At 31.9% G+C, this 20,041-nt stretch overlaps 6 protein-coding genes across 7 annotated transcripts; 3 read left to right on the top strand and 3 right to left on the bottom strand.

The window, feature by feature from the left end:
* Positions 1 to 400: 400 nt before the first annotated feature.
* On the bottom strand, positions 401 to 4,041 carry LOC145938099 (uncharacterized). The gene is made up of 10 exons (XM_083041485.1): positions 3,913 to 4,041; positions 3,593 to 3,714; positions 3,195 to 3,513; positions 2,255 to 3,020; positions 1,635 to 2,124; positions 1,492 to 1,551; positions 1,198 to 1,227; positions 846 to 896; positions 599 to 708; positions 401 to 517 (listed from the first exon to the last, which is right to left on the bottom strand). The coding sequence occupies exons 5-9, from the start codon at positions 1,730 to 1,732 to the stop codon at positions 612 to 614; spliced, it is 336 nt and encodes a 111-aa protein (XP_082897611.1). The 5' UTR covers positions 1,733 to 2,124; positions 2,255 to 3,020; positions 3,195 to 3,513; positions 3,593 to 3,714; positions 3,913 to 4,041; the 3' UTR covers positions 401 to 517; positions 599 to 611.
* Positions 3,609 to 5,430, top strand: LOC145938098 (uncharacterized). Its single transcript, XM_083041484.1, has 3 exons — positions 3,609 to 4,403; positions 5,117 to 5,241; positions 5,305 to 5,430. The coding sequence occupies exons 1-3, from the start codon at positions 3,956 to 3,958 to the stop codon at positions 5,389 to 5,391; spliced, it is 660 nt and encodes a 219-aa protein (XP_082897610.1). The 5' UTR covers positions 3,609 to 3,955; the 3' UTR covers positions 5,392 to 5,430.
* LOC145938096 (uncharacterized) lies at positions 5,199 to 10,008 on the bottom strand. The gene is made up of 8 exons (XM_083041479.1): positions 9,768 to 10,008; positions 9,533 to 9,687; positions 8,800 to 9,438; positions 7,152 to 8,455; positions 6,698 to 7,068; positions 6,375 to 6,614; positions 6,039 to 6,238; positions 5,199 to 5,314 (listed from the first exon to the last, which is right to left on the bottom strand). Exons 1-8 carry the CDS (start codon positions 9,795 to 9,797, stop codon positions 5,257 to 5,259), a joined length of 2,997 nt encoding a protein of 998 aa, XP_082897605.1. The 5' UTR covers positions 9,798 to 10,008; the 3' UTR covers positions 5,199 to 5,256.
* A 211-nt stretch (positions 10,009 to 10,219) lies between these two features.
* Positions 10,220 to 11,059, top strand: Mrpl54 (mitochondrial ribosomal protein L54). The gene is made up of 2 exons (XM_083041654.1): positions 10,220 to 10,417; positions 10,600 to 11,059. The coding sequence occupies exons 1-2, from the start codon at positions 10,321 to 10,323 to the stop codon at positions 10,905 to 10,907; spliced, it is 405 nt and encodes a 134-aa protein (XP_082897780.1). The 5' UTR covers positions 10,220 to 10,320; the 3' UTR covers positions 10,908 to 11,059.
* A 276-nt stretch (positions 11,060 to 11,335) lies between these two features.
* LOC145938194 (chitinase-3-like protein 1) lies at positions 11,336 to 14,949 on the top strand. 2 transcript variants are annotated; one of them, XM_083041651.1, is made up of 5 exons: positions 11,336 to 11,587; positions 13,033 to 13,096; positions 13,171 to 13,838; positions 13,946 to 14,238; positions 14,403 to 14,949. In XM_083041651.1, exons 2-5 carry the CDS (start codon positions 13,033 to 13,035, stop codon positions 14,812 to 14,814), a joined length of 1,437 nt encoding a protein of 478 aa, XP_082897777.1. In that variant the 5' UTR covers positions 11,336 to 11,587; the 3' UTR covers positions 14,815 to 14,949. The 2 variants fall into 2 exon arrangements, with proteins under 2 accessions (XP_082897777.1, XP_082897778.1); XM_083041652.1 differs by lacking the exon at positions 11,336 to 11,587 and adding an exon at positions 12,689 to 12,800.
* A 509-nt stretch (positions 14,950 to 15,458) lies between these two features.
* LOC145938195 (putative GPI-anchor transamidase) lies at positions 15,459 to 18,256 on the bottom strand. The gene is made up of 5 exons (XM_083041653.1): positions 17,954 to 18,256; positions 17,267 to 17,872; positions 17,074 to 17,184; positions 16,674 to 16,974; positions 15,459 to 15,595 (listed from the first exon to the last, which is right to left on the bottom strand). Exons 1-4 carry the CDS (start codon positions 18,014 to 18,016, stop codon positions 16,738 to 16,740), a joined length of 1,017 nt encoding a protein of 338 aa, XP_082897779.1. The 5' UTR covers positions 18,017 to 18,256; the 3' UTR covers positions 15,459 to 15,595; positions 16,674 to 16,737.
* Between the last annotated feature and the right edge of the window lie 1,785 nt (positions 18,257 to 20,041).

Raw genomic sequence — 20,041 nt, forward strand, 5'->3', positions numbered from 1 at the left:
TTTATTCATAGAATATCTCTAACTCGCCAGTTGCCAATTATACGTAGAGTTACTCGTAACTGTTGTCTATCATACGCTTAATGGCATGATAACGCACGATGGCAAGATACGTAATGACAACACGATATTCATGCTCCACAAATCATCGGTATATATAATTCGGCAGATTGCTCTAATTGAAATATACATCGCTTATAAGCTCTTTCTTTTTCTATATATATATATATATATATATATATATATATATATATATATATATGTATATGATAATGTGACTCTTACTTTTAAAAGCAAATTTGCATATACATCAGTTTTAAAATATTTGTTTAAAATAAGACAATTTTTTAAATCGAATCTGTATTAAGACAAATATTTGACATTTCCTTACAATCAACAATAGAAAATGCATAAGTAGAATTTTTAATTGTAAGAAATTTTGTATTTTGTATTCATATAATTTCCTGCATTTATTCTTCGATGCATTAACGGTGGTTAAATGAATCATAAAAGTGTTCCGCTAGAAGAAGAAAGAAATGATTACCTGTTTTAGATGAGGGATCTTACAATAATACGTGTCGCAAAAGGCTGTCATCGTTACCATTTTCCTTTTTTTAGTTTGAATTTCTTCTCATACAACAACGACTTCTTGTACAATGATTGTTATATTCATTTGCAATCATCGGTACCATACAATTATCATCTTGCAACCTGTTGCAAAAAATTATGAAGTTTATATAATCGATGTAATCATACATACATCAATAATTCGATTAAGAACATTTTATATTAAAACATATATAAACATATTAATTTCTACGCTTAATTGAAAAGCAATAAAAACTTACAATCGCGTTGGCTTGTTACATCCACATGGATAACGTAGATTATTTCGCATCCTGTATTAAGAAAATTTAAATGACAGTTTTAATAATGGTATAACTCTATTTTATTGTTTATCTTCTAAAGTATGAGAAATTTTCAAAAATAAAAAAAGGGATATAATAAGAGAGAAATCCTTAAAAAAAATTAAATAAAAATGTATTCAATTGCACGATATAAAGTATAAAGTATTTGACTTTGTGATTGATTTTTGCCTATAAATTATTCTTATTTCCTTAATGCTAATTTTATAGATTTTATAGACACGAAAAAGTAATACTTTCAAATTGGCATAGTGTTAAGGAATTTCATTCTTACCCTTTTGCACATCCGCATCTGTCCGGTCGTCTAAAATGCATAGAAATTATTGTGTATATTATTAATTTTAATGTCGTAATTATAATATATTAATGGACATCGTCTCGTGATATCTTTATCGATTATATATTATATAATTTCGATATACTTTTCGGCGCTTATACTAATTACATGCTTTTTAGACTGCGTGACATATGTATTGTTAGACATATTCCATAAAAAATAATATGTTTTACTGAAATATATAAAAGCTCTTTAAGAGGAAGACACGCATGTATGACCAGCGTGACTCACTTTTCGCTTTCCTGCCTCAGTAATTCTCTCATTCTGGCATCGCACACACAACTTTTCTCACTGTCGGACAAAAACAGGATTATTTCTGACATCATTATTCGTCGTTTTGGTTTCGTCCGGCCCCATATGTTGAAGACGCTCACTTTTCTTTTAAGAAGCCGACGTAAAGGAATAGTATCCCGGTAAAACCGATAATGAATTTTCCAAGGTACCAAGCAAAATTGGTCATGCAGTGCGACATCGCGAATATCCCCGATTCCTCCGAGTCATCGAGTCAATATAGCTAAAAAATTTGCTTGACTTTTTTTTCGATATTTAGACAAGACTACTATTAATATTTTACTTTTTTATATTTCAATCATGTTATATAAAGCGGTTAAACGAAGCGTATACGGAAACAAATGATAAATTTGCCTCTCAACACGTGTGTCAAAAATCTTGCAAAATTTCACGCGCTATCTAATTTATTCGCTTTTTGTAGACTGATGATTCATTTGATGTACTTTACAGTACGAATGTATAAGTTGTGTAACACGTGTCATTTCGAAGTAACATATTGATGGTTCCTTAACAAAAAATTGGTACAAAAAGCCATCGTGTGTCGCATCCTTGCAATTTTCAACTTTTTTAAAACTGCAAAAAGGAAAAAGGCAAAGAAACATATATTAAATCTTAATTTATTCATATTTATAGGAAAAGAGAGTAATATTTATATAAAAAACTTTGCAAGTATTTTATATTAAAAGCGAATTGTGCCACTTACTTTCGATCAATTGATTCGAAGGGTCGATGTCTTTTCGAAGAAATATAAAATGATATATAAGTGTCGATTTATGGATATTTGGAGGTGTAACATCGCGTCTCAAAGCTTCTTCGTAATCTCTACCAAGGCGAGACTAAGGCGAGAAAGATGTTGAATGACCTGTCAACATATTTGCCGTCTTGACAACACCCTCGGGCTGAACTGTCCAGGAGCAAAGGAAAGAGGAAAAAGCGTCCACGAGATGACACCCCTTCGTTCCACGCTCATTAGGATGAATTCCTCGGTCACGTGTCACGCGTGCTTGCTGGCATATGTAAATTTAAACCTGTCTAACACTGTACGATTTTAGGAGAACGAAAAAAATAACGCGAAAAAATTAGCTGTCGTCATACACGATCGAAATAATAGTGCAATCTCTTTCGTTTTCTCTTTTATTCACACATCGTGTTGCTCATCGCAAAAATAGAAGAACAGACAATCTCGTTCTACCAACAACGTTGTGCGCCAGCAGCTGCAACCATATGGCATTCTTTCTGTGATCTTGCTCTAAGAGCTCGTTAATACGATCCTCTCGGATGTTGCCAACACACAGTTAATATTAGTTTCGAGTATGTTTTCTCAATGTATGAATGACACCGCCGACTTCCACCGGAGTCTTCCTCGATAACCACCTGGTTAACATCCTGCATACTTAATGTTATTTCTAAAAGAATCTTTTACATCGCTTTGCGTAACGCTATATCTTGATTGTGCCACTTTTTTCTCTCTGAAAAAGATTGAACAAAAAATACTTTTCATCGACAGGAATAAATTAATAACATAAAAGAACATAATAAATATATATATAAAATAAGATATATATGAATAATAAGATTAAATAGCAATTTGAACTAAATTTAAAGATTGTTATTCCAGGAAAAAGATATTGGTGTGCAATTACAGTTTTTTTAAGCAATTGATGACAAACTTGAAGAATTAATAGTTTCTTAATTTTTTAAATTAATTAATTCTCAAATTAGACTTTGTTTCACGTATCTATGTGTATGTACACGTGTCAGCCTTCAAATTTAACGAATCATCGAAATGTTTCCATCGTGCAGACTCTAATCAAAGAAGATAGTCTGTTAACGAAGGATTTTTCTTTCGTGCAGTTACTCAAAACAAGAAGACGAAGAGAAACATGGTGGTCCATTGGTTCACAGCCGGCGAAAGCGGCGGGGTTTCTTGAGCTTTCGAGCCAATGGAAACACTTCGGTCTTCTAAAAATACATTTTGAATCAGTAGGAGGAGATGAGACAACACACCTCCTTTACGGATAGATACAAGAAATATTCTTACAAGTATATATCTCTTCCAGAGTACGACGTCGCGGTAACTCAGTCGACTCACCCGGGAAGAGTTAAACGGATATAATAAACTACAATTAACTTGAATCAGGAAATCACGTGTCTCGTTGCGATCTAATCAGGGATAATTAATGAAATAAACAAAAATATATCGAAAGATACAAATATTCGCGCAAAAAACCGATGTGTGCAAAATTCATTATGCTATTTGGAAACCGGCAAATAATCGAACACAAAATCTGAATTTAATGTTCTTCGTTAATTGTTAACAAAATAATTCTCAATTAAAACTGATATACTCCAACGACTTACTCCAACTAAATATCTATATGTCATTCGAGAGATAAAAATCAGGATGAAAACTGGAGGGGATACTTCAAATCATCGCTTGAATCCGAACATGGAGCAACGTTTAAGAAGTCCGAAGTGCGCGAGATGTCGAAACCATGGTGTAATATCCGGTTTGAAGGGTCACAAGAGATCCTGCGCGTGGAAGGATTGCCGATGTCCCTGTTGTTTGTTAGTCGTCGAAAGACAGCGAGTGATGGCAGCGCAAGTTGCTCTACGCAGGCAACAACAAGCGCAAGGTGACAATCTTCATCTACCTTCGGCAAATAAAGTATCAACAGACACCGCAAATCCTCCTTATTATATTAAAGCGAAATACGATGAGCCGGACGCTGCCTGCCTTGGTAGAAGAGCCAAGAATTTTCAAAGGCATCATTTACATTTCACGCAGACGAGTATCAGCGTGACACAGGGTTTCTATGGATTAAATGCCGTACATAATTTACCTAACGCGTGTAAGTACTTATATTCCCATAGACATTCCATTTCCATCGATATTTTTGTAAATTTTGTACATTTTATTTCGCCGAAAATACATTTTTCAAATTCAAATTTTCAAATTATTGATATATCGATATACATACATATCGATACACATCGATATACGTATAAATGATATTTCAAATATATTAGGCTCTACCTCTCAGGATATTATAAACATATTTGACAAACTTTGATCAGATTTTATATTAATAAAAATGTAATAGAGGCAGCTCGATTATACCAATTTAACATTTAAGCATCCAAAAAAAGTTCATATTTCAAATTTGTCTTCACTATATACGCGCTTTTATAATACAGCGTATGTATATAATGTATTTGATGAATGTTTTCCATAGATCCTATTGTCTAATTATTAATATATATATATATATATAGCTTAATCAATATACAGTTTTAATCGGTAATATTATTGTTTTAAATTGTTCATATTCAAATATAAATATTCCATTATATGTTATAAACTTTTCATATAACTTTACATATTAATTCTTTTCATCTTTTTTTTTACATCTTATTTAATTTATTAAATTGTTACATAATCATATATGTAACAATTTAATAAAGAATGTTTGTAAATTTCTTTTAATGTGATATTTATTAATAGACACTATATATTTTATAATATCTTTATAATTACTTACAAAGGATTGTTTGCACATTTCAGTATCAACGCATCCGCGTTTGTTGACTTTATCCTCTCTCGGATGCGATCAGAAACAAGAAGCTGAACCCACATTGAAAGTGCAATCTTTCCATTCTGCATATCCAACAATTCCTTGGTTCAATGAGGTAACGCAATCGTATTTAGCGAATGAAGATTTGAATAATTTTATTTCTACGAGAGATTTGCAGGACTGTCCTACTACAAACAATGAACCTTGTTTAGAAAAAAAAGCACCAATTTCTTTCAGTGTGGAATCTATTATCGGTACAAAATGATATCTTGATATCTATATTTTAATCGTTTGAGTAGCATGAAGAAGTTAATAGATTCTCTGATTTAATTTGATCTGAGAATAGTCCATACATGGCAATAAGGTGCCACTATCAGGAATCGAGTAGTCGTTAATAAGATGCATTTAAAACAATACTGTACCTATAGTACTGAATAATGTTAGATTTTGAACAAAATTTAAAAAGCAATCTTGTTATTTGTTACTCAAACGATTAATCGCGACAATAAAAATACATATATACAAATCAAATAATTGTGCAAATTATTTAATAGCAATCGTACGTGTTTAATCGGTTCTCTAGTATATTATAATGTATATTATAATGTATATCTCTTCTATTATATATATAAAATATATATATAAAAGAAAGGCTATATATAAAAAAAAATTTTTAACAATATTTATATAGAATTTATTATTTTATATATAAATATCAACTCTAGTAAATATATTGAATATATTCATAGCAATAACAACGCAAAATTGTTTGTTGTATATGTATGTTTCATATCTTTTTGATACAGTCAAGCTGAACTAAATAACGATTTTGCGTATCGTCAATCAAAAATTTTAAGTTATGTGATATCGCAATAGATATGATATTATTTTAAGGCACAGACATGATATTACTTATTGCTTTCAAGTGTTTTGCTGCAACGTTTCATGTATACATCCATTTCAGAAAAGTCGGATAAAGTATTATAAACAATTTCATATAAAATACATGGCCACTGCTTCTCTAGAACTTGTAATTTTTGTATAGCATTTATAGTTAGATTGATTAAATTTAGCAAGTGCATTTTTCCTTTGTGTCTCCAGATAAGGTCTTCCTATAAATAAGTTTTAAAAACGTCCAATCTTAACGTTTGTATTATTATCATGTACACAAATATATATTTTAACTTGTAAAGATTAGGATAAAAAATCTTATTATATAAAGAACAGCGAGATATGTGTTTTTCTTACCTGCGTTACATTTCCCTTTCTCCATTGTAACGCTTCCTTAGCAACAACGCTTCTAAGTGCCGGGTCACAATTGAACAGAAATTGTTTGGCAGTAATCTGTTGCCCGCTTTGCCTTTGCACTTTTTCTAAATGAAGTCTTTGTAATAAAGGTTGTAATAAAGAATCTGGCAGTGAACACATTACTATATCTATAAGACCAGCATACTCCTTATTTGCAAGTTCAATCTCTTCCGCTGTAATCTATAAAAATATTAAATTTTAATTATTGTAAGACAAAAAATAATGCGCATATATATTTGAAAACATATGTATATATATTGTACCTCTTTGCCATTGATCATTGCAAGTCCCCAATGAGCTAATCGAAATATAGCATACATTTTCCAATCCTTAGACACAACAGGATTCCCTGTATCTATCTGTATACTGGTCAATCCCTGTACTTCGGCTAAAGCATTCAATTGGCCAAGAAGACTGATATTAGTTTCTTTAAAGGTGAAATGTTCCGCATGAGGAAATTTGTTTTTTAACTTGCTCAAAATTTTTGCCACGTCGTTAAATTGTACGTAATTAAATTTTACGACATTGACATCCTGAGCTTTTGACACGTCCCAAGTCTTATCTATGAAGCGTAAAGCACCTTGACCATAAATATTCAAGCATCGACCGACAATTTCTATTAAATAATCCCCACCTAGAAGAATATTCTATTTTAGTATTACATTTTAAACAAATGTACATTTTAGAAAAAAATTTTAAAAATGGTTTTTGACCTACCCTGTTCCCTCTCTTTAGGTGGTACTTGTTGAGGAGGTGGACTCGGCGGAGCAAGGGCTCTAAATTTCGCTCTAGCTGTCGCAGCTCTATTGCTTTTATAATATACTACTTTTTTTGCTTGAGCACTTTTAATTCTACTAATTTTATCTTTATCAAATTCTTGAGATTTGTGAACTACATTCTTAGGAATCGATGAAGTGCTAGAATCACTTAATGATGACTTACAACTATCTAAACTATTAGTCTTTGAACTTAAGGAGCAATATCCAGAAGAGCTTATAGTTGATTTTGATTGACAATCGCTCTGCCCATCTTGGTTATTAAATATTTTCATATTTTGAACCAATCTGTTATTTAAGCTTTTATTTTCATTTATTGTATCGCATTTTAACAATTTCTGAGTAGTAAGACCTGTTTTATCATGTACATGATTTTCATTATCTTCATCAAGATTTTCTACAGTAATCAAAGATACATCTTTTGTTACAGGCAGTTTTTTACAGATAGTAGACTTGTCATCTATAGACAAGCAATTGTTAGGAGTAAATAGGTGACATCTTAAACCACTTTTTAAACTTTCATGACTTTCTAAACTGTCCGATTCGCTATCCGATGTGTCCTCGATGTCACCAAGCATTTTCGTTTTACGAATATTTTCTTTATCATCTTTAGACAATTTATCCTCAAATTTATTACTAGTTAAACTATCTACTATCGAACCTAATATGGGTGGAAGTTTAAATTCCAAAGGATATGATTTAGATGTATCCTCTAATTTAAACAAGTTATCGCTGGAACTGCTTCTCTTTTTTATATGTATCTTTCTTGCTTCCACATTTTCATTTATCGATGTTAGACTACCAAAGCCTTTTATTTTAGCTTTGTCTAAACTCTTTGGATTTACAGCGTGAAATTTATTAGAACTTTGTATACGTAGTACATTAATATTGTTGCCTGTATTATTGCTCGCCGTTTTATTGGGATTATCAACAGAAACCTTGGTTCTAGATCTGAGAAATTCCCAATTTGTTTTAGCATTTGATATCACTTCTTCTCTACGTACGTTCATGCAAACTTGTGCACTAAGATCAAGAAATGCCGAATTAGACTGCTCCTTAGAGAATCTCCAAGCCATCGCTGTTCTCCGAATTTGTTCGCTAATTTGCATTGTTGATAAAAGTTGCAGATTTGGCAAATATGATACAAGGAAAGAGATATAATCAGTATTTAAAGTTACTGGATTGCCATCTATTGTTATTTCTTTAATTTGCAAAGCTTTTGCAAGGCTACTCATATCTTCGATTCTAAAACATTAAAATACCCTCATATTATACATATGTAATTGTAAAAATAAAACATCTAAATATTTTGGATTAAAAAAAAATATATATATATATGTATAAAATATAATTTAGATAATTTTTTTAGAAAGATTTACTTTATATTTAAAAATTTTTTTTAAGTTGTATTGCGAAAAAAGGACAAGTTGGAAGAAACAATATGAAATAAAGACTGTCTTGTACAGTATACATTAAATTTATATATGAAAGTGTGACTAACACATATAAAAATAAAATTTATAAACATAAATATATATAAAACTAAGTTGAATAAAGCTACTAATTAAATTATCTTTAAAATTACTTACTTATGAATATCATTGTTGCTCAAATATAATTTCTGTAATTGTGGTGTTTCACCAAATCCTAACAATTTTTTTAATTTATTCCGTCGCAAATTCAATTCTTTCAATGCAGTTAAGCCTTGAAAGTCATTACAACCTATAGTTTTAATATTATTCCCTGCTAAGTTGAGTACTTTTAGCAATAACAAATCCTCCAGGCCAGTTATTTGTTGAATTTGATTGCCATGTAAGTCCAAAACTTCTAGTTTGAAAAGTTGTTTTAAACCTTCAATTTTTTTGATTCTGTTTTTCCCTATTAAAAGCACTCTTAGATTTTCCAAAAGCCCAAGATTGCATACTTTCTCAATTTGGTTATCATATAAATCAAGAAATACAAGTTTTGTCAATTGAGAGAAGTTAGAACTCTCAATCTTAGTCAAAAGATTATGCTGAAGAGACATTAATCGCAATTTTGGTTCCCCAATCACATTGGGAAATGTTGTCAAACCTCGCCTATCGAGACATATTCTGTCAGGGTTCTTTTCTCTTTCGGCAGGAGTTCTCGATGCCACAATTGTTCTTGTTTCTCCTGTCCATTGTAACGTAACCACATCGCATCCTTCAGTTCCTGCATGTTCAATCTCAAATTGAGTTCCACTAGAACTGTCAAATCAATCACCATAATCAATTAATTTAGTTATAAGAATGCTTTAGACACTTTATATTAAATTAAATAGACTGTTTTGTCGTTAATTACCTAAGTGAACTATAAGAACGTTTTGATAATTTGGGAGGTATTGGAGCGCCTGGTAAAATTGGTAAAGCAGCCGCTATTGTCAAAAATTGATTTTCCTCTGGAATGTTACCACGAATAGTTGATTTACCTTTCACATCAAATGATACTTTTCTCGTCTGTAAGAAACGAAGCTTATAGATCGCTATAAGTATCGAAATGTTAATTGTTTCGAATTATTTGAAAGTATGATTCTCACTCGCGTTGTAGTATTGTTGCCCAATGGCATTACATAACCGAGTATAAAAATGTAATTAACCCATCAATGGAATGATATATATCATATCTAGTATTTAAAAGTATTTCGCATCTTTGCGATATAATGTAAGATTATTAGTTGAATCTCCTCGAGCCAAAATGTCGATAGAAATAATATTTATTGTTTGTCATTGCGCATTCGTGTTTAAACATGTGTCATATGACATTTGTAAAGGGAATTCTTTAAATCACGATATAAAGTTGTCATCTTTTTCTCGATTTTATGGCTAGGGAAAAAGAGCTAGACGATGACTTTCTAGGGAATTTTTAAAATCGCGATTTGATGTTGTCATCTTTTTCTCGATCTTATGACTAGGGAAAAAGAACTAGACGATGACTCTCTAGGGAATTTTTAAAAATTGCGATTTGATGTTGTCATCTTTTTCTCGATCTTATAGTTGGGGAAAAAGAGCTAGAGATGGCGCTTTCGGCGCTTCCTAAAATTTCGTGCTCTAATCTAACCTATATAGAAAGTAAAAATATTATTATTCAGAATGAATTTTTCCGCAGTTTATCGGCTTTTTCGTTTTCGAAAAAATTCTATAATACCAATTCAATATACAATACAAACTAAAGATTATGCTAAACCAGGTAAAACAATTATTACATCAAAGTTTCAAAAAAGTTGACAATAAAAATTTATTAATTACAACTCTGTTATAATTAGTTATAATCGTATCAAATATTATACATAATGTTATAATAATGTCATAATATATTTAGATTACACACACACAAATGTACAATTTACAATAATATTTTTTTTTTTATAGTAATCCAATCAGGAATGAAAAAGACAAAGAAAACAATGTCAGCTGCACCGGAGAAAAAAGTATTACCTGTGGAAACAGATGTTAACAGACTCCTCACTTATGTGTGTGGTACAAATCTTCACAAGGAAGGAGGAGAAGATGTCAAAATAAAGCCAGATTCTGAGTATCCTGATTGGTTATGGACTCTTAGAACTGGTCCTGCGCCTCCTTTAGAAGAATTAGATCCAAATACAAAACAGTATTGGAGAAAACTGCGATTACTCGGATTAAGAAGAAATAATAAACGACAAGCAACTAAAAAATTTTAATTTATTATATAAATATGTATATACATATAGATATAATAAATTAAATTATTATACACATATATAGTTTTAACTGTGTTTATTGAATATTATTTTTATATTAAAAATTAGAATAAAAGACGCAATAAATAATAAATAAAAATAAGTTTATATCATGTATTGCTGTCATTCGTTAAGCGCCTTTGCTCTAAAAAATTTAATCTTTTGATAAAAATTGTGTAAATAAATAACATTACTTATCACCACAGTTGAGTGGGTGAAAAGGGAGTTTATTAGAATGATTCATTTGAAAGATGATTAAGAATGATAAGCATTTTAAAATTCACTCTAATCAGTATTACGCAGCAAAGAATAGATTTGTCATTAAATTGGGTGTTGTCCTGTACAATCTATCAAAAAGTATGATATATATAATTTTTGTAATTGAGTTTATTTGTTTCCTCTATTATAAATCTTCAAGATATAACTATATCAAGATCGTGCACATGAATCTATGTAAGCGTATGTGCAGAGCATAGATTATACCCGTATTAATATTATCTGTCACAATCGATTATACTCGTATTAATATTATCTGTCACAATCGATATACTATCATTTAAAAATGATATCAAAGTACACCTGATAAAAGAAGGACCGCGTCGTGGGACAGTCTTTGACAGTCTGGCAATTTGTAATCAAAGGTAAATTAGCTTCTATATAATTTTTTTATCTCATATATTTATACTATTTATTTAAATAATTATTGATTTAAAATTAAAGATTCAAAATTTGAAATATTTAAATCTAAATTTCAAATCTAAAATTTATGTTCTAATAATTAAATATTTAATTTACATAATTATCGAATTCTTCTCAAAATTTATCTTATGTTTAAAAATTATGTTATTATATTATCTCAATTAAACCTTAGTTTATAATTTATATTACGCACCTATTTTTGCTTCTTATTCAGCCGTGCATATATATATGTATATAATATCAATGTCACACATATCTGTTTATAATTATTTCATATATTTTTCATGATATTTTTATACATTGTTGCAAATGTTACGAATTGCATATTCATTCGTGAATAATTTATTGAATTATTGCTCGATGATGTGAGATGATTAAGTGAAAATTTGGTATTCGATAATTAATGTTTCGCACTTGTGGAATATTTGCGTGCCAAAGGTTTTTGTAACGATGTAAATAGATTTTAATATTAAAAGCAAACAATTGTGGAAATCGATAAAAAAAATAATGCTAACATTTCTTTTTGATTTGAAATTAAATATACATAATGTAAATATAGTTGTCAAATAAGTTCTGCTGAGATTGAAATAAATCAAATAAAACATTCCATTATTTGTTTATCAAACGTTATATGTTGAACATCCACAAAAAAATAACATATGCTTTAATCAATTATTATAATATGTTATTATTTTAGAATTTTAGAAATTGCATTCAAATAACTTATTTATATATACAAAAATGCTGTAGTAGATCTACATAGAGAAAAAATATATAGAGAAATGTGTAGGAAGATGCAAAATATATAAAGAAAAAAATATATAGAAACAATAATTACTTTTATGCAAAATTCTTACACTTGATAAACAGCACAGATGTTCAGGTCAGATCTGTGGATTGATTTGTAGAATCAAGTGTTGAACAAAATTAAATATATAATAACGTCGCACCTGTATGTTTTCGAAAATTTTTGATGGTAATAATGGAGATACATTTTCTTGCGCGCATGAATGAATTGTATTGACATTAATCGTAATCAAACAGAGAAAAATTGTGCATTAATTTTGATAGAATATATATATATATCGCGTGGGCGAAAAAAATTTTGATTGCTACGTACTATCGAAGGAATCGATTCTGGTATCTGGTTACGAGGTAAAAACAATTGTATATTGATCAATTTATCTGATATAAAATCGACAATTTTTAAATAGTAAAATTTGGCACACACAATTATACGAAATTACTATTATATATAAATAATTATATATAATAGATATTCCATATTAAATATACACACATTTATAACAATATTCTTAAAATTTCAAAAATGTAATAATATTAATTCTCTTACCCCAAATTTACCCAAATAACGTTTAATTTACAGATGAATCGTTGGATATTTATTTTCGCGGCTTTAGCTGCTTTGGCTTTGGCTGACGATTCAGAAAGTAAGATCAATTAAAAAAAAATTGGATTCTTTTTCCACACAATGTTCATTGATAACACTTTTCTTATTCCGCAGAGAAGGTCGTATGTTATTTCGGTAGCTGGTCCGTCTACCGACCTCCGGGTGGCAAATATGACATCTCATACATTCCACCGCAACTTTGCACCCATCTGATCTATTCCTTCGTCGGCATCAACACGCAAGGCGATATCGTAGTTTTAGACGCATGGAATGATCTGGCTGAAAATTGGGGCAAAGACGGTTTTGGGAAATTCAACAAGCTTCGAGAACAGAGTCCGAATACTAAGACGCTCATCGCCATCGGTGGATGGAACGAGGGATCTGTCAAGTACTCCGACGTCGTCGCCAATCCGACTATTCGCGCAAGATTTGTCAAGAACGTCGTTGAATTCTGTCAGAAACACAATTTCGATGGTTTCGACCTCGATTGGGAGTATCCTAATCAGCGTGGTGGCAGACCAGCGGACGTACAGAACTACATAAGTTTGCTTAGGGAACTGAGAACTGAATTCGATAAACACGGACTTATTCTCAGTGCTGCCGTCGCCGCTGCTGAGCCTTCGGCCTCTCTGTCCTATGATATCCCGGCGATGTCCAAATACTTGCACTTCATCAACGTTATGACATACGATTTTCATGGTGGTTGGGAGAAAATAACTGGTCACAACGCTCCGCTTTATCCGCGCAAGGGCGAGTCTGGAAACGAGCTTAAACTTAATGTCGTAAGTATCCCTCTTTGTCCAATTTATCAGACATTATAAATTATATTAAATATTAAAATCGATAGCGTGAATAAGCAATCTCAAAAAAAGATATCCTTTTCTCATAGGACGCATCCGTACGCTACTGGCTGGACAGTGGTATCCCCGCTGAGAAGTTGATCCTCGGTGTACCATTCTATGGTAGAGCGTTCACTCTCGCCAACAATAACCAGAACGGCCTCGGAGCTCCTACCAAGGGACCTGGTGCTGCCGGTCCTTATACTCGTGAGGCTGGAATGCTCGGTTACAATGAGATTTGCGAGTCCTTGAAACAGGGTGGATGGACGATTGTCCGTCAAGCAGAGCATCGCGTCCCATACGCTTTCAAGGGCGATCAATGGATTGGCTATGATGACATAATGTAAGTGATCTCTTCGTTATTTTAGGTGATATTTTTCATAATGTACTTTCCTATAAGTAACGGGATTTCTCTCCGACTTATTAGTCTGATATGTGTTGTATTAAACAGAGTATAATCTTCATGGTAATGATACTGTGTATATATAATATAATTATTTCACACAGTTCTCTTACCGAAAAGACAAACTACATCAAGTCCTTAAATCTCGGTGGTGCGATGCTGTGGAGTATCGAGACCGATGATTTCAATGGCAATTGCGGTGAAAAGTATCCTCTGCTGAAAACACTGAATGCCGAACTGAGAGGAGGAGTCCCATTAGAACCAACTAAGCCAACAGAAGCACCAAATACGCCTAAGCCAACTGCACAACCGACACAACCAGCGACTCCTTCTCCCAACGGTATTTGCAAAAAAGCTGGTTTCGTCCGTGATGAAAAAGACTGTTCTGTATTCTACCAATGCGTGGATGTCAACGGCGCTTACAGAATAGAAAGATTTACTTGCCCAGGTGGACTAGCCTTCGATACAACCAACAACAGTTGCAACTATAAAAATCTCGTTCCCGGATGCAATTAATGATAATAAAGAATGCTAACATGTATATGTAATAATGCTGTTATCTATTATATGGCATCGCCATATAATAAACAAATATGTATACGATTTGTGTGTGTATTACTTGTGTAAATATAATCATTAAATTCATAAATATTTCGCCCTTATATTTTTTTCTAAGAAAAAAATTTATCGCGTTGTTTGAAAAAAGCATATAAAAGAAAAGACATTATTTTCATAATATATTATATATGTATATTATAATAATCATGGCAACGCGCTATGTTAATCGTAATTGTAAAAAATATAATCATGAACAAATTTATTCTAATATAGTAAACATTTTACGATCAACACAATAAGTATAACATGACAAATAAAGAATAAATGTTAAAATTAAATTCTTATTACTTACAAGGGTATATGTTGCAGAATATCAAAAGAGCAATAGTTTTATCATTATACATTAACATTGCACATTTTGCGGATGATCACATGATTCTGTAACCGCGTTGAAGATTAATCCCGGTTGACAATAGTATGTCACTGGTATGCCCCGATTGTATTCACAACGATAAAACTTGCCGCAGTTAAATGGGTCTCTCAAGTAGCCTTCCTTTATACAATTCGGCATGAGGGGAATTGTTGGAAAAGCGTGTAAAGCAGGATCTATGGGAGCCAGTTGATCTGTAGGTGACAACTCCTTAGAATTCAATTCGTGTACTTCTATAAATTTTTGATTTGCATATGTTTGCACAGAACATATCAGAAGCCAAAAGGTACAATAAAATATGCACCACATCTGTAACATATTTTAATAACAGTTAGAATCACAACTCTAATCATTTCATTTAGCAGTTTGTATTACAGAATAGAAATATTTGAGAAGAATAAAAAGATCTCTATATAAAAAAATGCACTCACTTTAATGAATGTATAGATAATATTTATCTGATATATGTATATATATATGTGTATGCGTGTCTCAAGTACACATATACAGATACACTTTTTGAAAAAACTACAAACTAATGTAAGTACTACAAGTATACCATATAAGACTGATGTTTGCCATGAACTGATACTTTAATCTCGGAAAGCTCATATTTATATGCAAATATAATTATCTCGATAAAACGGAAAATCCTGCTAAATTAATGCGCAACGCATTACGTCATTCACAGCGCAATACACAGAATTGTTTACTTTTATATTATGCTAAATAGACAAATCGTGCTTTTTATTTTCAAAGTAGATATCAATTTGATGACAGCATGACTGATAATTTCACAAAATATGATTCATCATAAGGTCATTTCATCGACCTAGGCCAAGAAGATATCTATAATCTATTTGATTATTACTTTAGAATTTTAGAATATCAATTTAGTTATTTATAATTACAGATTTCTTATTCGTAGACAAAAATGATAAAAATGATAATATCAAGATAAATTATACATGTATAGTAAAAAAAATTTATATTTTAATATTAACATGATTGTAAATAATATATTAAGAAATCGTCTGACCAAGATCTACTTTTATAGAGCAAGAAAAAAAAAGATAAAGAGATATAGTCATATTAATAGTGATAAAGAAGAAAAAAATGACGATTTTTACTTGTTAGTTGAAAGAAGAGATAATGGAAACTATAAAATATATATATATATAGTATTGTTATTTCTTACTATTATCTTAATATTGTCATCAGATATCTCAAGTCTATTCTTTGATGCATTCTTGTCTAAAGCAAAATAAGTATTATATATACTTGTTAAAGATAAAAGAAAAAAGATACCAAGTACAGAAAATAGTAAGAAATAGCAGTTTTCTATTGTAATAATCATATAAATTGATAATATGGATTAGAGACATACCTTTTCTCCAAGTAAAATCAAATGATTAAATTTATAGCAAAAAGTTTTTGTCTATTCTTATCATTCATACATATTGGGCTACATCAGGGAATTGTGCAACATAACTCCATTTTTCTTTTGGCTTTTGAATTCTTGTATGATTAGACTTAACAGGTAAAACATTCACTATATTTGTTGTAAGTTCCACAGGTCTAAGAGATCCAAAGAAATCTGTTACTGGCACTTTATCTGGATCTCTTCTAAACAAATCTCTTCTTACACCTACTGTAGATAAACAATAATCTCTTGGGCACACCTTCAACTGAAAAAATAAATAAATAAATAAATAGAAATAGTAAACCTTAAAGAGAGAGCAATATAGTAAAAAAATTTTAATCTAATGTTAAAGCAAGATGCTTACAAATTCACCCAATGTTTTAGTACTAGATGGTTCCACTTTTTCTAAAAAGTTTAATGCGTAATAGGTGTATCGATCTATAATGTAAACACCAATGGCAGGATCCACATGATGCTGCAAGTATGATTATATATGGATTAAAATAGATCTTATTCTGATACAATTGTGTATAACTACAATATAACTTGTTACTTACAGAAAGGGAATCTTCCCCAACTAAGCTAGAAGCAACTGCTAATATATTTGGGGAATAAAACTTTTCGTACATTGAACTCGCTTGACAAGTGTCAACCACAAATAAAATTTCATGGTATCTCCGTTTCTGCCACATCTGTTCTAATGCATCTCCTAACTCTTGACTAGTGATTTCTTCAGAATCTTGAAACTTTAAGAATCCATTACCACCATGGCCAGTTAAATAAATCAAGATATTTGAACCTTCATCCGTTAATAATTTCTTGGATCTTGGAGTTTCCTCTGCTAAGCGACCGGTTAATAATCTTACAAAATTTTCTACCGTTACTTCGTAACCTCTATAATCAACTTCTACATCATCGCCATAAACATTAATATGTTGTTTAATATTGTTGAAAACAGTCGCTGGTCTAGGATTTCTGGGATTACACGCCATATCATCGGCTATCATAAGAATGATTTGCGAATCTGGTATTCCCAAGCGTTTAACACTTCGATAAATAGATAAAACATTTGCGACGTGTCTATAGTTGAACCAAAAACGTGATGTATCGACCAAAACTGCCCAATTGTTGGAATGTTCAGTTTTTGCAAAGTTTTCTGGTATCTACAAATTAAATAAATAATGTCATCCAAAAGAGAGAGAGGATAAATCAAATTCTGTTAATTCAATAAAAGAAATACATACCTCCCACGTACAACACAATATTGAAAAGGAAATCAGTATCGTCGTATAATATATTAAATGCATTTCGATGTATTTATCAATTCTCTGTATTGTACAAGTGAGGTTATTTTTCGTATAAATCTATAAATTACAGCGATTGTCATAAATTAGATCGCCGTGTTATCTAAAAGACATTTTACACATATATTTTAGATATTATTCTGTCATTTTGTGTTGTTTTTGACAGAGACAAAACCGAGTATAAACGAATGCGGAAAATCTAATAACCGAAGCTAATCAAAAGCAATACAACACTCATAACCTCTTCGACTTCGACAAGCGACCCGGCAATTGGATATTGGATCACATTTCAATTTTCGATTCCATTATGGAGGATTCACATGACGTCGAATGTCTGACGTACCACGTTCGATATCCAATAGAAAATGTGGATTCTAACCGACATTTTTATCCCTAGAAAAGACGCTCTCCTATTGGCTCGTACGTTGTACATTGGACGCAGGGTGAATCGCTCATTAGGTTCACGCCGTGATTCGATTCCGTCATTCCGAGTTTGTAGTTCGCGAATTGAACATGGCTGCCGTGATAGGTATGTATGTACGTCGCGAATTATCGTAAAATAATGTTATCACTAGTTATTGACAAACGCATCGCAGTATTTATCGGATAATTGATTCGTCGCTCTCGATAATATTATAGATTCAATAATAACGCGTGTACAATAACGGCGAAAATCGCGAGAAAAATTCAGGTTAACCTGCTTCGCAACAATCGAGATAGTATTATTAAACTATTTGTTTCGAAGAACCGCTATGCGCATTCCTTCAATATCGTGATGAATCAAGATTCTTAACAGCGAGCATGCGAGCTGGACACGCAACTGCGCTTTGTTTACAATATCGATAAACAAAGCGGCCGAGTTCGCACTCGGCGTGATACGCAGTTTTTTTTTATCATTAAGGCCTGAGCACAAAGATTGTCGTAGGCGTTTCCCACAGAATCGTAAAGTAAGTCGGAGATGTAAGTCAACGCACGATTTACGTAAATGTAGGCCGTATTCATAGCTGTATACATGGCCTAAAATGAATACGATGACTTATATACGTAAATCATTGTGCGTTGACTTACTTCTCCGACTTATGTTTACGATTCTGTCGGAAACGACTACGACAATCTTTGTGCTCAGGCCCTAACGATAAAAAAAACTTGTGCGTAGACATCGTACGAGTTCGGCCGCTTTGCTTATCGATATACTGTAAACAAAAAGCAATTGCGTGCCGAGTGTAAACAAAAAGCAATTGCGCGTTGACTTTTACGTTTACGATTCTGTCGGAAACAACTAGGACAATCTTTGTACGATACTCGGGCCCTTAGTATCGTCGGGATCGTCGCGAAGGTAGGCTCGAATTCTCCGCGATATTCAGTACGTGTTGTACCGGTTGTGCGAACGCATTATCTACGCAATCTGTATAATACTCTGTTAACAGTGACAAGTCAGTTGACTGATGAATATCGCAGCGCGTGTATTAATAATTAGTGATGAAAGTTATTGTGTTATTGGGGTTCTATATTCGATATATATATATATATATATATATATATATGTGCGTGTATTTAGTCGAAATTAGTGCTCAAATAATTCGTACTACACACAGCCATGTTTGAAACGGAATATCGGAATCGGACCGCGGTGTGTTCCCGCGCGAACGGAACTGTCGAAAGTTGAGATGCTTCGTCGTTTCGCGCCTTCATTTCCGGTTCGCGCGCGCGATTATTGTGGCGTCGGGAGGTTTCATCTGATATAATTGCGATTGAGCATCGTGAATATCGAAGGGACGTTAATTAGTTGAGCGTGTGATTAACTCTGTGATCGCTGTATTCATAATTATATTACGGCATTGGTAGGATATTGCAGTAATATAACGATATTACGCGGTCATAAGATTCACTTATCTCCGTGTCATAAAGTTATGATTTGAAATTATGAAGAATAAAAAAAGTATCGTCTCCAAATAACCGCGTGATATCGGGAGTGGCGAAAAAAGTATCGGGCGACTCGTCGTGTTATACAAAACTACAAAATACGGT

Source organism: Prenolepis imparis, unplaced genomic scaffold, assembly GCF_030444845.1.
Source record: "Prenolepis imparis isolate NDT839.2.m4 unplaced genomic scaffold, iyPreImpa1.0 SCAF_7, whole genome shotgun sequence".
NCBI classification, from domain to species: domain Eukaryota; kingdom Metazoa; phylum Arthropoda; class Insecta; order Hymenoptera; family Formicidae; genus Prenolepis; species Prenolepis imparis.

Bases quoted from the DNA above. Each gene is read 5' to 3' on its own strand.
- LOC145938099 (XM_083041485.1), bottom strand. From the start codon at position 1,732: ATGTCGCACTGCATGACCAATTTTGCTTGGTACCTTGGAAAATTCATT. The intron at 1,228-1,491 runs GTGAGTCACGCT...TATGCATTTTAG, and splicing joins CTGAGGCAGGAAAGCGAAAA to ACGACCGGACAGATGCGGAT. The intron at 709-845 runs GTAAGTTTTTAT...TTTTTGCAACAG, and splicing joins TGTAACAAGCCAACGCGATT to GTTGCAAGATGATAATTGTA.
- LOC145938098 (XM_083041484.1), top strand. From the start codon at position 3,956: ATGAAAACTGGAGGGGATACTTCAAATCATCGCTTGAATCCGAACATG. The intron at 4,404-5,116 runs GTAAGTACTTAT...TGCACATTTCAG, and splicing joins ACATAATTTACCTAACGCGT to TATCAACGCATCCGCGTTTG. The intron at 5,242-5,304 runs GTAACGCAATCG...AGAGATTTGCAG, and splicing joins CAATTCCTTGGTTCAATGAG to GACTGTCCTACTACAAACAA.
- LOC145938096 (XM_083041479.1), bottom strand. From the start codon at position 9,797: ATGCCATTGGGCAACAATACTACAACGCGA. The intron at 8,456-8,799 runs GTAAGTAATTTT...TTAATGTTTTAG, and splicing joins AGCAACAATGATATTCATAA to AATCGAAGATATGAGTAGCC. The intron at 6,615-6,697 runs GTACAATATATA...ATATTTTTATAG, and splicing joins CAATGATCAATGGCAAAGAG to ATTACAGCGGAAGAGATTGA.
- Mrpl54 (XM_083041654.1), top strand. From the start codon at position 10,321: ATGAATTTTTCCGCAGTTTATCGGCTTTTTCGTTTTCGAAAAAATTCT. The intron at 10,418-10,599 runs GTAAAACAATTA...TTTTTTTTATAG, and splicing joins TAAAGATTATGCTAAACCAG to TAATCCAATCAGGAATGAAA.
- LOC145938194 (XM_083041651.1), top strand. From the start codon at position 13,033: ATGAATCGTTGGATATTTATTTTCGCGGCTTTAGCTGCTTTGGCTTTG. The intron at 13,097-13,170 runs GTAAGATCAATT...CTTATTCCGCAG, and splicing joins TTTGGCTGACGATTCAGAAA to AGAAGGTCGTATGTTATTTC. The intron at 14,239-14,402 runs GTAAGTGATCTC...TATTTCACACAG, and splicing joins ATTGGCTATGATGACATAAT to TTCTCTTACCGAAAAGACAA.
- LOC145938195 (XM_083041653.1), bottom strand. From the start codon at position 18,016: ATGCATTTAATATATTATACGACGATACTGATTTCCTTTTCAATATTG. The intron at 17,185-17,266 runs GTAAGTAACAAG...TCATACTTGCAG, and splicing joins TTGGGGAAGATTCCCTTTCT to CATCATGTGGATCCTGCCAT. The intron at 16,975-17,073 runs GTAAGCATCTTG...TTATTTTTTCAG, and splicing joins CTAAAACATTGGGTGAATTT to TTGAAGGTGTGCCCAAGAGA.